Here is a 17685-nt window from a genome sequence, read left to right as displayed (position 1 = left end):
CCTGTTATTTCTGCTGGAGAAAACACATGTATAAATGGGAAAACTCACATCCATCTGAAAAAGTGTTTGTCTAAGACAGAGCTGTGCCACCCTCTGGACAGGTTATTTGGGCAGCTGGGAAGGCAGGAGGTGCTTTGTAAGAGGAAAGCTCTGTGTTTGGGGACTGTGTGTGCCCTGGGACTGCTGAACACAGCCACAGTCTCCTACCAGCTTGGGTATCCTGACATTGCTGCCTGGCTGGAGCAAGGGCTTTGTGCATCTCCAGCTGGGAAGGACAGCATTTCTTTGGTGCTGTTGTTAAATTCCGTGTCATCACAGACTTCAAAGTGACTTCCGTGGGGTTATTTTTCAAGAACAAAACATTTTCATCCTATTACCAAGGGAGTCCGTGTGGGGAATTGTGTGCCTGAGATTCAGTGCTTTGTTCTCCTTTCATCACCCTCCAGCTGCAGTTGTGCCTTTCCAAGTTCCACATGCCCAAGTCTCCTCACTTGTGCTTTGCAGTGCTTGACCCTGCTTTGCCCGGTGCAGGGGGTGTGCATCAGTCTGGTGGCAGGCTGCAGACCTGCCCTTTGGTCCTTGTTTGATTGGTTCCTGATTCCTGCACCACCCTTTGCTCTGGAGAGCTTCGAGGACAAACTGTGGAAATGTACTTCCTCGTGGTTTATGGACTGTCCTCTTAGAAACAATCAGGCAAGAGTAGTTGTTTGTGTGTGCTTTGTGGGGAGCTAATGGGATGGGAGGTGAGAATCCTGCTCAGCCCTCCCTCTGTGGAGCCCTCCCAAATGCTAGGGAGGAACTGCAGAAAGGGGTGTTCCCCAGGGCAGGGTGCTGCAGAGACCGATGGGGTCTATGAAACTGAGCTCCAGGCCAGAGTTTCCTCCAGCTTTCCCACCTCACTGTGCTTTGGATGCAGATTCAGAAATACCTATGAAATGACATGGGAACAGCAAATGCAGGTGCTTTGAGAGAGGAATTTTACTACTTCAGTGTTTCAGTCAGTTCACTGAACACTATAGGTCTGATATAAATCAGAAAATGTTTCATGTAGGCATGACTTCAGGTTTGAGATAGCTGTATTGCTGTTGCCAGAAATAAATTTGCCTAAGCCTCTGTCTTCCCCACAGGGGGCTGTTATCACATGGTTCCATTCTATTTTTCTGGCCTTATCTCTTAATTAACTAATCTCTAATAATGCTCTTTCTTTTTTTTTTTTTTTTTTTTAATAAGCATTTGTGATCCGTCCCCATTTTCCATTGATTGCACTAAGAGCAGCGTTAGCTTCTTTCATAAAACAAGCAAGTTGGGTGTAAATCAGTAACTGGTTTGCTGGGATCCCTTTTTCTTTATATCAGCCTTGAAAATCTTACCAGAAAATCTTCCCAGCCAGGAGGTCCACGGTGCCTGTGAGCCCAATATAGCATTCCCCTGCTCTTTGCTAAGCTGCACACTTGTATTTGTGTGGTATTACCAAATGCCCAAGCTCATGTAATGCATGGAGGCTAATCTTATCAATTGTATTAAGGCTACTTAGGAACTAATAGCTTTAAGGAAGCTGTTTATATTTCCTCCTTTAAAGCACTTTAGTCAATGTTCTGTGTCCCTTCAAATAAATGTCATCAGTAAAATAATGCAGTTTTTTTCATTCTTTTAGAAGTGGTATTTCTTAAGAGTTGACACTTAAAGGCCTTGGGCTGACTCTGGGATCTGGGTACTTGGATTTAAGCTGCTAATCCATATGGAGGTACCTAAAAAGAAGTGGCCTGGTTTGCATGAATTAAGTTCACATCCTTCTGAAGTTTATTAGTTTGAAAATCAGGGCACGGCTCTGGAAGTTGTCGGATTGCTGCAGGGAGATTTGACTTTGTGAGCTTTAGTCTTAAATTTAAAATAAGAACAATGTGTTCTTTTAAATGTCCATTGCAAGTTAGATTTAAACAGGGTGAGAAAAAAGTGTTATAAACCCAGCTGATTGTCAAAGACCTTGAGGATGCCAGTGGTTTCACTGGTTCAGCATGACCAGAACATCATGTTCATGGCTGTGAAGATGTTTTAATTCCTATGTACTACAAGAGGATGCTATTAAAATAGCACAGCAAATTCTGTTTCTAGTAAGAGGGAGATGATTTAGGAGTCTGCTTGCACATCCTGAGCTTAGCTGGGCACATGAAAAGAGGAAGGTTTGCTTTCTCTCAGAGCATTATATAGAGGTGGGGGAAATCTTCCCACATATATGAGCACATGAAACAGATCCAAAAAATGAGTTCAGAAGGAAAAAGTCAGCAGTAATGCAAATTAAAGAAATCTGTATTAAATTGTATATATTTAAACATTTTCTTTAAAGAGATCTTTACTTGCAATAACATTTTAATACCTAAATTTACATTTGCAGTCAGCAGAAATATCTTCATCTAGAACAGCATTTGCAATATCACAAGTAAGTATGTGTAAGATTGGATGAATGATATATTACATGTAATATTGTACAAAGCAGTCGTATTACAAACTTGTGGTAATCATAAGATGTCACAAAGATCTTCACCAACCAGGAGGTTTTATTTTAGAGAGCATTAGCCCACATACTCTTTGTTCCCTGGTTCCACTGTTGTTCTTCATAAACCCGTCTCAGATGGTCTCTTTATCTGCCTGATACCATTGCTCTGGGAACTGGCTTCTCCAGTGTGGCATTGAAAGAATGGTTTGCAAATTTATTATATTGCTTTAGCAATAATCTGATAAAAAATGGACACTACGAATAATTGGAGAGTCCTGTCTAAATTAGGGGCCTAAGCCAGATTTCTAGGTTAGCAATAAATCTAGATCTCTTTGAAAAGTCAGTCTAGCCAAATAACTGGTATAGATCACAACTCGCTGAAACCTCCCAAGGAAAGACTGTAATTAATCCTTGTAGCGCAGCTCCTATCCACATGTGACTCCTCTGAAAAGCTCTTCCCTGGTACATGTGGCCGCATCACGTACCATCCACAATCCTGTTCTTTAGTGGACCAGCTGGCCCCAGTGACATCCTGCTGAGCAGGGAGGAGCTGCTCTGGCTCATACAGTTCTGTCCCTCAGCAGAGCAAGAGACGATAGGCTGTGGTGAGTAGCAAGTTGGCCTTTTGTCAGTGCCTTTGTCCTAGTCTTATGCACAGAAGGGGAGAGTGACTTTTAAATTCATTATTATAACTAAATTCATGGTCATAACTACAGTTGAAAGCTTTGAGAAAATGAAAGGACACCACAGACACCTGTCAAAATCAAACCTTGCGTGCAGGTGGCCTGAAAAAGCCTGGGCACTGAGATGGAAACTACGGCTTGATGTACAGACACATCCCTACTTGTCCTGCCTTGAACAGATCTGTCCATCCCAGAAGGAATTTGGACAGAAGCCGGAGGAGCGAGCTGAGTGCTGCTGGGGCAAGTGCACAAGTGATTAGGAATGAAAACCTGTGGGCTGTGCAATGGTGATGCAGCTGCAAACACTGCTCCCTTTGAGGGCTGGCCACCAGGCGGGGAGAAGGGACCCACTGAGGAACCTCTCCCAGATACACCCCCGAGAAGTAGAGGGTTTGCACAGCCAGGGTAAAAATAATTGGTGCCTGACTTGCAGGGAGGGACTGAGGTTTCTGCAATCTCTTGGTGCAGGGGGCTGGGGCTTCTTCTCTTGTATTTCTTTCCCTTTAGCTGAAATTATCTGGCAGCTGAAAATAAACTCAAGATGATGCTCTGTTCCCTTATTAGAGGCTGCAGGCCACGGCAAACTCTTTCATTATTTTATTCCAACTTGAGGACAGGATCCTCTAGCTATGACATTATGTTTGGAGAGATGCAGCATATACAAAATGTGCCTTTGATTTAAAAGATATAATGGGGAGTACCCCCTCACTGATAAAGTAAACTTTGCACATAGGGGATTGATTTGAACTTAGTTTTCCCTGGCCTGAAAGGCTGAGGCTTGATGTACTTGTGGATGAATGGTACCCACTTTCTAGGCCCCTGGAAAACATTTAAAGTGTGAGTTCTAAGTGGCCTGTCTGGATTTGGGTTTGTCTTTTTCTTGCCTTAAAAATAGTTGGGCTTAAATATTCTGGAGCACGTTATGAGATGACATACTCTGTAAAATGTCCAGAGTAACCGTAACTGGCACATGCTCATTCCTGGATTCCACCCACTAAAAGATGAATCTTCTAAGCTTCTGCGAAGAATTTAAATACAAGGTGAAGTATAAGTCTACAACACATGCATTCAAGATATACAGCCTGCAAAAAAAAACCCCTGAGAAACAAACTCCTTGAATCTTACCTGAATGTTGTTTTTATGATGCTTGGCTGCTTCATTAGATTACAATTTTTGCTTAGTACATAAATTCTCAGCATAAGTTTGCATTTCATTCTATGTACATCTTAAGAATACAGCAGAAAATACCATTGCTTAGCACATGAACAAAAATCACATATGAGACGTTTGTCAAAATACCTGTTTACTAAATTATATACAATTCTGGAAATCCTTCTTGCTTCGAATTCTATCATGTTACTCTCCAGAAACCAAATCTGTTTGTCCTTAAAAGCTGAAGTACAGAAAGTATGCTGTTGAAACAACTGGACCAAAAAAATATTAACTTTTCAAATTCCACTTTTAACTTCAAAATAAGATGGAATGGATTGCCATGTGATGACAGCAATCTTTGTTTTTTTGTTTTTTTTTTTCTTAAACTAAATGTCTCTGATAAGGGAACGGGTGAATATTGCAAGTCCTAGTTGGGGTCATATTCCCAAAAGGATATGGATATGGTGTACTCACATTGTGGATAAGTGTTTTATCCCAAGGTGCACTATGTTGTATGCTCCCATGTACAAAAGCGAGCATGCGTAGAAATGTGTATTCTGGTGGTTGGTACATAGCTTTTAAAATGTAGATATATTCACAATTCTCAGTTTGTGTTATTTTCTCTGAGAAAAAGTCCACCTCAGTGAGCAGCTCAACTGACTGTTGTGATGGCTGGCGTCTTCCCACCTTCCTCTCCTTCGGCACCTTCGGCTCCTGCCTCCACCTGGTTGAACTTACCCAGCTTTTTCAAATTCTCCAGGGCGGATTTGAAAGTGTCCTTCAGGCTGTTCTCCAGGATCCAGCCTTCACTTTCGCACTCGGGGTCTTCGGGATTGGCGATGCTTTCCAGGGAGGTGTGCAGGAGGCGCAGGCCAACCATCACCGACATCTGTGCCAGCAACGGGAGAGGCAGAGAGTGTCAGCCGGGCTTGGCTGTCCCCGTCCCCCCCGCACTGCCCCTGCCAGGGCAGCCCTGGCTGAGCAGGTGTGAGCAGCACCTCTGAGGGCCCCGTGCCCCAGGGGCCTCGCCACTCTCCTCTCCTGACAGTGTCAGTGCCTTCCCGGGAGGTTTTAATGCACCCCCGGCTGCTGCGCACTGGATTGTCCAGAAGGCAACACCGTCCTTGGCCTTGACCACCCAATTAGTTTTAACTAAGTATTTTGACTTTGCGTCGACCTTAATATGTTTGGTGAGTATATTAAGCTGATCAAGGAGATATTAATGAATCAGCGTCTCTGCAGAACGGACCAGCATTAGGATTTGAGCCATTAGTTTGTCTACTTCAGATTCTGATTTTGTTGTGCAAATAAGGGAACCAAGGCAGCAGGTGATCTCTCTCTGGTTCCATCTAAAACAAATTTGTATTTCTGGTTAAATATTACCTAGTCCCAGCAGCCCTGACTGAGAGTTTTTCTATTATACTGTGTAGCACTACTGACACTGGCAACACCCTGCACTGCCTCCAGATAGAAAGTGTGATTTTAGCCAGTCTCCTGCCTTCTAACACCCTTCAGAATAATCTGACCTCACCCTTGTGGTGCTTATGAAGAAAGTGATTGATGAGTGAAGTAGAGAAGGAAAGAAGAGCAGCTCCCAGAAGAGCCAGCCTGGTGATGTGTAGGGCTGGTGATTTGGATGGGGCAGCAGTAAGATTGGTCCTTCTTGTGCTGGGTAAAGCTCAGATGGAGAACACCTACAGGACCTCATAGGATTTGTTCTCTAAGGGAAGTACGATACCTCTGTCACCCTATCCAATTTCCCAAGGAACAGATTACCTTTGGTCTCCTTAGCCCTGATGGCTAAAGAGGCTGGCAAATTTGAGGTTGGGATTCAGCCACGTGGCAAGGCCAATGGCAGAATTCACATCTGGCTTTTGGACTCAAGGGACTGCCCAAGCATGTGCTTCCATGGACCATCCATCAGCCTGTGGTCATCCAACTTGTGTATGATCAGTGTTTCCAAACTCTTGGAAGACTAAAGCTACACTTGGCTACTCTCAAAATTTGCAGATGTTCATATTTCTCTGTCTTCACTCAAGATCAGAAAGGGAAAAGCATTGGTCAAGCAAACAAGTTTCATCAAATATGTCCATATCCAAAGGCAAATGTTTATACTGCTTAACACAGGAATATATGACTAGCCACACTTTGGTCACTAAGGAAGTTTCTAGTGGCTCTGAGTCTGGAAATAGTCTCATCTAGCCAGTAATATGATGACTTAAATCAGTTAAAGCACTATTCTGTAAAAGTCATGAGGAAGTGACAAATCCCATCACATTAGTCTTGGGATTTATAGCCTTTGACATCTTCCTTCCACGCTGAGTCCCAGTTTTGCTGCTCTCACTCATGAGGCTGATATCTTTGAAATCAATGGCTGTTGCAAGTGCAGATTAACAGGGCTGGGTGCAGGCAATGGCCTCCACGCTGCTCTCTACTTGTGCTGCCTTGCTGCATGTCAGCAGGAACTGTTTTGTGATTGACTTGCCAAGTGCCACTATTTGACAGCAAAAGGCTTCCTGGACGGCTCTAAGTCACTAAATATTGTCATGCTTTTAAAAGGGAAGGTGCTTGTGCAGCACTGAGCATGTGACCTGTCCTTAGATGAGATTTTGTGATTTTCTCTCAGTTTAAGACTTTGTTTTCTTAAAAACTTTTCTAAGCAAGATTTTGAGTCCCTGAAGCTGAGATTCCTCAAAAGCAATGCAAAATGTCTGGGCTCTTGTGACCTCCACTGACCTGAGCCTGCCTTCTTTGCCAGATGAGAAGAGAGCCCAGAAGTCAGAGACAAGTATCTGGTAAATTAGTCTATATGATCACAGAGAGTCTGGGACCACCAGTTTAGCTGGAGTCCTGCACCAGGGAAGGATAACCCCAAGCACCAGTACGTGCTGGGGGTGACTGGCTGACAGCAGCCTGGCAGCAAAGGGCCTGGGGGCTCTGATGACACCAAGCTGTCCCTGAGCCAACAATGTGCCCTTTTGGCAAAGTGGGAAAATGGTATCCTTGGCAGCATTAGATGAATAACTGCCAGCAGGTTGAGGAACGTGATCCTTCTTCCCCTCTCCTGGTGAGGCCACAGCTAAACCTTAACCAGTCTGTGAGTTGTAGATTTGAGCTTAACCACAGTCCAGCGCAGAAGGTTGGGGTGTCAGAGCCCTGGTGTGAGGCCAGTCTTGTTGAGGGATGATTTCCCTGTCATGGAAATCTTTGTCATTTACAGCAACTTTAAAGTGCCAGGAAGAACATGACCACAGTGTTTCTCCAGGGCTAGGGCTGTGCAGGTTGGGCTGGTGGATGTCCTGCACTACAGCATGCTCACCCTGTCCAGCTGGGCCAACAGATCAAACTATGTTCTTCTGGAGGGTCCCTGCTGCCTGTGGGCTGGTTTTGGAGATCACCAGGAATTCACTCCTACTGTTAATGCATCAGAGAGTTTACTCTCTGACACAGGACATGCAACATGCCTCCTGTGAATGTCTCAGTGCTCTCCTGGAGCTCAGCCTGGACCCTACGGCACACATGAGGTGAATCCCAAGGTCTTGGCTGTTGTGGAAGCTGTGACCTATTGAGATCCACATATTTGCACAAGTGAGGACCTGGAGCACCTCAGGAACCAGCCTCAGCCCTCTATTCCTTTTGAAATGCTTTATTCAGGGCACCCTTGAACCTCTCTTTTCCTCTTTGCTGGCTAAGGCAGGTCAAGAAGACATCCAGGCTTGCTCTTCTTGACCTTCTGCAGCGAAGCCCATCTGTTTGCCAGGGTTTAGCCTGAGGCGGCTTAGCCAGAGCAGAGTGTGATCTTTTTTTGTCATCCTCATGACTGGTTGTCACACATGGGAAGCCTACAGCTTTTGCTAGGAAAAGCAGCTTCTAGAAATCAGCATTCTTTTCAAATAGAAGTTCTGAGGTTTCAAAATATGCTTTTTCTTTATTGTGCCTAATATAGAAAGGTGAAATGTGAAAGAGAAATGGCCTTCCCTGACACATTACCTTTTTCTACAGCTCAGAATAACAGCTGTGATTAGTATTTCCCTCCATGTTCTCTCCCCCTACCCAGACCTCAATTCCAGCAACATGGCTGGAAGGAGTTGCCCACAGTTCCCAGAAGGGCTTTGCTGGAGAAGTACCTTATTTGAGTCCAGGGTGGCTGCAGGTGTAGAGCAACCCAGGACTTTGCTTTTGCACTTTTCTGTGACTTCCCAGGAAGTCAGCCAAAGTGGAAATGAGAAGCGCAGAGCCACCACAACCACTGCCCCGGGCTCACCCTGCTCAGACCCACACTTACCTTGGTCAGGAGCTGGGACCTCTGCTGCCCTCCTGCTCAGCATAAAATTGTTCCCTATCCTGACTGAAATTTAAAGGAAGTGGTTATAGTTCAAGGGAAACTAAATTAATATCTGTTTCCTGCTTTGCTTCCTCCCTTCAAAGTTTGCCTTAAAAGCAAAAGGAATTTCAGACCCAAATATGGCCCCTTTATGGAAGAATATCAGGCAAGCAATAAATATTCAGGAGGACAAGTTATTGTAACCCAGGATCATGTTGTTCCTTTCAAGTTTTGCCCTAAATATCCTCTGATTGCCTGAAAAAAAATCTCCCCTTCCATTTTGAAGAAGACAAAGAAAAGAAGAGAACATCTCATTTCTCATTATGTCACAGGTTGAAAAAATACCCAGGTGTACTTTGAAGAGTTAGACATAAAATACTGCATTTTTATCACTGCTATTAATGTTAACATATCACTGTCATTAATCTCTTGTGAGTTAGTGGAGGTATGTTACAGGTTCCTAGTCATGATTTTTTGCAGCTGGAATTGGTATTTTTGTGCATTTTCCCCCTGAGCTTTTGAATTTCTTTGACTTTCAAATACAGTTGAAATTCCCCTCTCTTTAAGAGCTCTGCACTTGAATCTGGGCTAAAATAAAGACCTTCTCTTTCTTTTCTTACCAGAATAACAGTGTAAAGAGGTAGTACATTTCTCTGCAGTTCAGAGCAGTTATTTTTAAAACAATGCAACATGGAGTAACTTTATGATTTTTTTTTTTCAATTCACAGATTTAGGTAGGTGTTTATTTTCTAAAAAGCATCTTAATTCCTGGAAGGCTGTAGGCCAGTGCTTGTATCAAACTGTAACTCATCTTTTTTAAATTTGCATGTATCTAAATTTTTAAGAAGGCAGCTGAATCATTTAAAATAGGCAATGCCATATGCAGCAGCCATTCCAAGGATAGGAAAGGCTCTGCTGCACCCCAGGGAGCTGCCCCCTCCCTTTCACCAGCAGGTCCTGCCTGATCTGCACATCCAGCACCTCACGTTCCAGCCCTCGTGCCACTGCCAGCCCACGCTCCCTGAGCATTAGTGTTGATCAAACAGCCTGGCTAGAGAACTGGCCATCTCCCAGAGGCAGGGGATGCATCGCATTGGATGAACAGCGTTCTTTATCAGCCAGGCTGCACTTTGGCTTATGGTGCCCACGGACACCTGCCCTGCGCAGCATTGGCGCCTGCTTGCATTTGCGTCATGGGTTTGGGAAGCAGAATAAAATAAATTTAATCCACCTGCTCCACCTGAACCACTCTTTCTGACCAAATATCTCGGTGGAGGTGATGAAGGTCCACAGGCTGCCTTGAAATCGTCCCACTGTGGGCAGCTTAAAGCTTTACCTTGTTCAGCGTGAAAACCCTTTAACTGCACTTGCTATCCCACTAATCCCTTTCACGTATCTTTATGTGTTGCAAAAATACAAATATTTTTGTATTTCTCATTCCCCACCAATGGTGACACGTGTATAATTCATGCATCTGGACAGCAGTGCCTTTGCACTCTCTGCCCTGCTCAGCACCTTGCCTTTGACAGAAAATCACTCCCTTTTTCCCTCTTGCTGTGGGATACTTGAGGCTCTGGAGGGGTCTGTGATCCCACACCCACTCCATCTCTGCTTCCAGCCTGGGACCTTCCAGCCCTTACTCCGATATTTTCCCAGCCAAACAACGGGGGCAATCTATTTAAATTATGTTCAATAGATTCGATTTTTTTTTTTTTTTTTTTTTTTTTCCACTCAGAAGGCCTGGCTGAGACGTGCCCCGCTCCGTGTGTCTGGGGGGAGGAGGGGTTACCTCAAAGAGCCAGACGAGGAGGATGACGGCGCCCATGGAGCTCATCATGCCGCTGTAGTAGTTGAGCAGCGCCTCCCGGCAGCCGCGGCGCCACAGGTTGAGCTCCTCGGTCTGGTAGTCGTAGCTGTAGTGGGCAGAGTTGTTGGTGACCTGGTACTGGATGCAGGGCCGGGGCGAGCTGGGGTTGCAGCAGCTGAAGGGGACGCCGTCCACCAGGTACCTCCCGTCCACGTTGCTCTTGATCCGGCTACGGGCAAGGGCACAAGGGAGTGTGAATACACACAGACAGACACACAGACAGACACACAGACACACAGACAGACACACAGACACAGACACACACACAGACAGACACACAGACACACACACAGACAGACACACAGACACACACACAGAGACATCCAGGAGCAAATCTTCACGAGGAAGGAAAGCAAAGGCAAGGAGGATTTCCCACCACGCCTTTTCTCCGTGTCCCCTTGTCCGCACCAGCGGTGTTTGTCCGGGGTGTGCTTTCTCTCCGAAATCCTTCCTATGTCAAGGCTACACTGAGTAATCGACTCCTCCTGCTGGGAATGCACGCTCTCGAGTCACTTCTTCAAAGAAATTAATTTTTAACGAAAATAAATGGCAGAGAGAATTCAGGAGGGGCAGTCAGAAAAGAGTGATCATAGCATAGTTAGGATGGAAGGGAGGTGCTGGAGCTGATCTGAGCTTGGAAAAGAACCCAAAATAGCCTTGGACCCACTATATCCAGCTCGAGCAGTGATCCAGCAAATCTAATAGCTTCTTTTTGATGATAATAGCTCCAGGGAGGGCTTGTGCATTTATTCTTGGCTTGGGAAGGTAGCCAGTATTGAAAACATGAAATGTGCTTCAGCAACAGGATGTTGCAAAATTTCCAAAGTCCTTGCAGGAGCTCCCCAACTATTGTTCATCTGACACTGTGGTTGTTCTCTGCAAACAGTCATTTAGCCTGGTGTCTTAGGAGAGGGTTAGATGCAAGATAACTTAGAAGGCAAGTAGTTCCACTGACTCTGCAAAAAGACTATAACAAAAGTACTGCGGTTTTAAAACAGACCATTTTGCTTAGAAAAAAAAAAATCACAGAATGGACAGTCCCAAAGGTGTAGAGAGGCCAAAGGGAAAAAAAAAAAATCTGAGTGCCACTTGTAGTTTTCTATATGGATAGTTTAAAATTATGTCGTAGAGAGGTGACTCCAAAAGCCTGGTGAAGGGAAACTGCACTTTGCAGTCATGACCTAAATATATCTAAACAGCAAACGCAGTTGAGGTTTTCTCTCTCTAAATGTAAAGTGTGCTCTGGATTTGGTTTAAGTTCCCATTCCTGTGTAAATACTCCACCAGTTTCAGAGAGATTGGATATTGGATCAGGCCTTTGCTCTACAAATAATATAAAAATCCCATTGTGGAGGACAGACTCCCACCTTCCTTGGAGCTAAGGAGAACTTTACTATTGGCTTCAAAGGGGCCAGACTATCCCACCAGGAATGGGAGCAGAGATTGTGCACCACCACAAAGTACAAATCTTGACTTCACTAAAACCCATCTGTCGATTTTTAATGCCCTATTTCCTGCCTCAGAAGTACAAAGAAATTACCTTGAGTCTCAGTCCCAAACAAGGCATCAGTTATTAAGGACAGTATAACCTTGTTTTCCCTCTGTGCATTGCCCTTCCACTGCTGCTGGATTAAGCTACAGCTCTCAAATCTCCATATAATGCTGGCAAGGTTTTTTCAAGTAGTTATTTATACCCATGGGCATACCTTCACAATGGAAACACCCCCTTATTCAAGAGTGAGTGTATTTGCAATAACACCCTGCCGTGCAAGGGTTAAATCTGTAACAGTTTTCACTAAGTCCTCATTCTGAACGGCAAAAACAACCAGACCACCCAGCAAGTCAAAAGAACATTCAGAGAGACACACACCAGTGAAATACCATTGACACAGTCAGGCAGGGATCCGAAAAAGATCCCAAGAGATACACAAAACGGTTTTTCCAAAATGACTTCAGACATTTTTAATACAGGCAGTATATTTAAAAGGCAGATTGCTTCCAGTTTACAGGACCCATTATGCAACCACAGAGCATAAACCTTAATGAATGATGTTCCCAAAGAACCCACAATAACCATCTCTTTCCCTGGTGCTCAATATTTTAAAAGGTTGTGGGTATTTATGCCTAATGCTATTTTTTTTAATTTCAAAGGTTCATTTTGTTCTCATGTTTATTTTCTGCTTGAGCTTACTGCACCTAACCTGATTTTGGGATTACTGCCTTTTTGGGACCTGACATCAAAGCCTTTAAGGTGTTTCTGGTCAACAACCTGGTCTGGTTTGTATAGAAACAATAAACTAGTGCTGCTTTCATGTGAGATTTAAAAAAAAATTAGGCACAGGACAGAACTTAAAATACAGATGGCTACAAGGGCCACTGTGTAAAGCTAGGAACATCAATTGATGCTCAGTATTATCACAGCACTGAAGCAATCCATTGAGTGAATATAAAAATAAAATTCTAACTCTTAAGGATCTAAGACACATGGGTTATTGGCAAAGTGTTACTGCCTCTATTTCCGTGTGGCTGATTAGCTGCCAATATCTAAGTGGAGTTTTAAAAGTGGTATCAACAGTATATCTCCAGGGAATTCTTTTTTTTTAGGAAATTAATAAATCACATTGACGTCTTCTTAAGGATCAGTAAAGTTCTGATACTTTCCAGTTGATTTTGGTAGTGTGGCTCAAGGTAATGGGTCTATAAAGCAGTAAAAGAACAGTAAAAACTATTAGGTCTGTTTACATCACACTAAGTGAGAGTGGGAATTGTAGTTTGGTGCTTTTTATTTAATGTTATGGATGACTTTGGAGGAATTTATCAGGGGAGGAAGCAATCTAGCTGGTCATTTGGGATGCTTTATTACTCAAGACCCCATTTTACACAAACCCCCTTCCAGTCAGTGCCTGTTGGCACTTGAGGACGACATTGATCAAACATGGAAACTACGTGATACAAACCCCACCGAGTCACTTACTCTTTCACTTCTTTGGAGCTGAAGTCCAGGTATCTGTTGCTGATCCACTGGATTTCGAACCAATCTTTGTAGCCGTTGTTGCCACAGCACTTGAACTCGATCTGGAGCATGTCAATGGTCTTCTTCATGAAGCACCTTCCCGGGGTGTCCGTGTCCCGGTAGAACTTCATGCCGTTCTTGAGCCCCTGGGCCAGGGTGCTGTCCAGGGAGCCCCGCATGAGAAAGCAAATCAGAGCAACGAAGAAAAGGAGCATGTTAAAGACGCAGCACAGTGCCAGGTAAGGTTTCAGCAAAGGCTTCCACTTGGCAAATTTAGCGGGATCCAGAGAATCGTAACAGATTTTTCCAGCAAAACCATTAAAGGCGCAGGATAATATACCCATCAATATCAAAGAATTGGGCACAAAGTGGCTTTCAGAATTGTCCATCACTTCGCTTCGCTTCCGGAGCTCAATTTTGAGGAACAATCCCATGCTAAAAACAAGGATTCCAGCAAACACCGAAAACCAGTTCATGAGCCATAGTCCCTGCGCTAGTTTTACCCGTTTCTTCTGATTGAATTTGACTTTCAGCAGTGCCATCTTTGTAGTGGGAGATGTTGGAAGATTTCACAGCCTGGAGCCCTCTTCTCAGCGTAAGCAACTCGAGGAAGAACCATTCAGGCGTCAGAAGAGATCCCGAACGGCACATTGGGAAGTGAGCCACTGCATGCTCCTTCCATCTTGAAGTTCCCTGCTTAGGATTCAAGTAAGTAAAATATTCGAAGGTCCAATTAACAATTTCACATTAATGAGAATAATGGGCAATTAGCACCTACAACTATTTCTGGTGGTTTCTTCCAAGCAAAGGAGAAACACTCTCAAGGTTTCAAATGATTTGATCTGGATCTGCAAGACGTCATTCTAATACCTTTAATCATTTGATCCAATTTGGAGAAATGTCTGTCAACAGATGAGTGGAAGTAATCCCTCATTTTACTATTTAGTAGATTTGTGCTCTCCTATGATAGGCTGCCGGGTGGAATATGAAACCCCAGAGATATAAAAAGATCTTGGTTGCCAGAAGAATATGGAACCTTAGAGGAAAAAAATGAAGAGGGCTCTGGATTGAAAAAGGCCACTTGTATACAAACATTCCCCACCGTGATCCTGATATATTCATATCTATAGCAAAACCCAGGTTCTAGTCCTTATCCTTCTGTGTTGACTAGAGATGACATCCTGTGGCTTATGTATTCTGAAAGCAGATAAGCGTGTAGTTCACGGTGACCTAAAAAACCTAAGCTTGGCATTTTCTATTTACTTCCAAGGCTTGCACCATCTCTGAGTCTTGGCAAGAGAGTAGGAGAAAGGAAAAGTGCAGAGAAACTCAATAAATAAACCCTGGGCTGAAATCTAGAGATGCTTTTATAAAAAGTGAGCTGGCACGAGCAGCTTACTGGATAATCACCAGGCCAGAGAGGTGAGCAGGGCTGCCCAAGGAGACCCACCCAGGAGTTTACACCAGGGAGGAATTCAACTCAGCAGCTGGAGAGGGACCCTGGGGATGTTACATCTGAGTGCAAGGGAGGCATCCCGGGGGTCCTCAAGCTCTGCTGAAGGACCTGCAGCTGGCTCTGATTTCATACTAGAGTGGGCAGAAAGGAGGATGAGCCCCTCCTGCTGCTGCAGCCTCCTCCTTGCAGCTCACAGCTGGGTCAGGCAAGCAGAGATGCCGGGATTTCACTCACCCTGCTGCTTGAGGAGTTTTGCTTGCTCTGAAATATCATCTCCCACTTGCCTCACAGGGGTTTGGAGCTACTGGGAAAGTCCTGTGCTGCCTCACCCCCTGCCACCACAAGGTGAAATTAACCTCCAGCAGTGGAATATTATCCTGCAGGTGTGTGAGGGCATGGGTGCTAATGCTGTAGGGGAGAAAGGAACACCCCCAGAAGAGCGACTGGGAGGATCCTCTCTTGCCTGTCAGCCAGACCTGCTGCTGCCACCACCCAAGTCCCTGGGGGCATCCTCTAGTGGCTGCCAGCAGCATGGTCACCAGCCCTCAGGGACAGAGAGGGGAAGGGATGTCCTAGGAGGAAGGCAAGTGTGAAAAATAATAACGGAAATAATTAAAAAGCCCAAGCACTGAAAAATAATGTTTTGGTGACCTCCAGCTCTGATGACACCGTGGATGCTTCTCAGCTACCATTTGAGATCCTGGAATGCTGAAGGTTCCTTCAGGAAGGACAAAGGCTGGCAACTCACTATTTCTTCCTGTCCTAATAGAAGGTTTTTGTGGCGGACCTTTCCCAGCTCATCCTGGTGCTATTGCAGCGAGCTGGAGAGCAGCCGGTAACTGGGATTTTCCTAAAGCAAGGCTGGCTGTTTGCACTGCTGCAGCCCTTGCTGGTGAAGAGTAAGTGTGTAAGATGAGAGGGAAGGTGATTATCCATCAGGGACTATTCTCTCCTCTTGCCCTGAAGTGGATGAGAAGTGCTGTTTCTTGAGAGAGCCTATTCATGATTTTGTGCAATAAGTCATGGTGCTGAAATAGCATCTCTCCTGGCAAAATATCCCACAATCAGTGCAGCACACGTGTTTCACTGACTCTTTCCGGGCTCAGCTAAGAGACTTGAGTTTGAAAAATGTATTTATCTGACAGCCTGGAGTTAATTCTAGATAAAAGAACTTGAAACCATTTCCTCTCTTGTCAGCGTTGACCGTGAAACCGTAATTAAAGTGGAAAAGATTTCTGCACCAGGTCTGCAGGTCATGAGGATATACAGTGAAATACTTCCTGCCCACAGCAGATATAAGCCTGGTGCTGCTCTGGAAATGGGTAATTTGGTATTCAGGAGCGCAGATGAATCCCAATACCTGTCAGCTTAATAATTTAACATTTAGATACCCATGGTAAATCTGATGCAGCAAAGTCATGTAAGTGTATACATTACGGTGTTTCCTCTAATTCAGGAATCAAAGTATTGAAGGACATGTAGGACATGCTTCAGGGCTCACTGATCCCTCCAGGTTTACTCTTCTGCCTATAAACAAAGGAAATGGGAAGGGTCCTCATAAATCACTGCTAAATTGCTAGTGATGATCAGTAGTTCACCTGATGTTCAGGAGGGGACACTCAAATGCTAATTAGAGCTTTGAGACTTCTACCTTTAAAGTCATCACAGAGAGCAATCAGCACTACCAAAAGAACCTGGATTAGGAAAAGTTTATTTAAGTAGTTTTCAATAACTCAATACCAGCTGGGGACTTTAAGAGGAAAAAAACTACCCCACCCATCAACTTGACTCGTCGCGCTTGGGAGTTTTAAAGGGGGTTGGTTACCACTTTTTCAAGTGGGAAGGAATGTTTCCCCATTATCCCAGACACGGAGCTGACAAACCCTGTGCAAGCATCGGCACAAACCGGCCAGCCAAGGGCTGTCTCCGGCACGGCAGCCTAAGGGAGAGGAAGGTGATGAGGGATTATCGAGAAATGTCTTGGGGTGTGGATAGTTTAAAAAAAAAAACACCTCTTTTTGCCTGGCATCTGCTTTTCTCAAAAAGCTTTCTCTTGGCTGTGATTCGTTTCTAGTTTGGCACTTATTACTGCTTTCTACTTCAAATAGAAGATGCTGAAATTGATCCATAGCAGAGAAAAGCTAATTGCTGCAAGAATGTTTGAGCTAATGCTCTCCTCAGAGGTTGTCTACTAAATTCAAATGTATAATTCATACGCCAATATTGGAGGAAAAAAAAAAGGTAGAATAAAATATTCAAAATATTATTGATTTCACCATGAATCTATTCAAATTCAAAATCTAGTTAAAAATTATAATGTGTATGTAAAACAATACAATATTGATACCTTTCCAAAAAGCTATGCCTGCTAACCCACATATAAGATGCAAATCTATCAGTTAAGAGAGAGGAAAGTAAACAACTTAATCTGGTATTTGTTAAGCAGTCTGGTGCTTAGCCCTGGACCAGTCTTAATCTTTCCATCTTCAGGGATATGAGATGCAAAATACATACAGGCCTAACCTATGGAAGTGCTCTCAGCTGGGAAAAAGAATAATTTTCTGGCCCAATCTTTCTTTCACACTGCTCTGTGATATGAACTCTGCGCCTTTCTGAGGCTTTTCCCCCCCTTCCATTCCCTAGGAGTGGTTATATTTCACTGCAAGAAAAATGATGTCTGGTTTTACCTTTGATGG

General features: G+C 44.2%; 1 protein-coding gene across 1 annotated transcript; it reads right to left on the bottom strand.

Annotated features, from left to right (window-relative positions):
- Positions 1-2329: 2329 nt before the first annotated feature.
- Positions 2330-14075, bottom strand: PRPH2 (peripherin 2). Its single transcript, XM_066316113.1, has 3 exons — positions 13495-14075; positions 10443-10689; positions 2330-5218 (listed from the first exon to the last, which is right to left on the bottom strand). Exons 1-3 carry the CDS (start codon positions 14073-14075, stop codon positions 4982-4984), a joined length of 1065 nt encoding a protein of 354 aa, XP_066172210.1. The 3' UTR covers positions 2330-4981.
- Positions 14076-17685: the final 3610 nt, after the last annotated feature.

The sequence above is a fragment of the Sylvia atricapilla genome, chromosome 3 (assembly GCF_009819655.1).
Source record: "Sylvia atricapilla isolate bSylAtr1 chromosome 3, bSylAtr1.pri, whole genome shotgun sequence".
NCBI classification, from domain to species: Eukaryota; Metazoa; Chordata; class Aves; order Passeriformes; family Sylviidae; genus Sylvia; species Sylvia atricapilla.
Note: the sequence above shows the minus strand (reverse complement) of the source record. Positions and strands in the feature narration are given on the sequence as shown.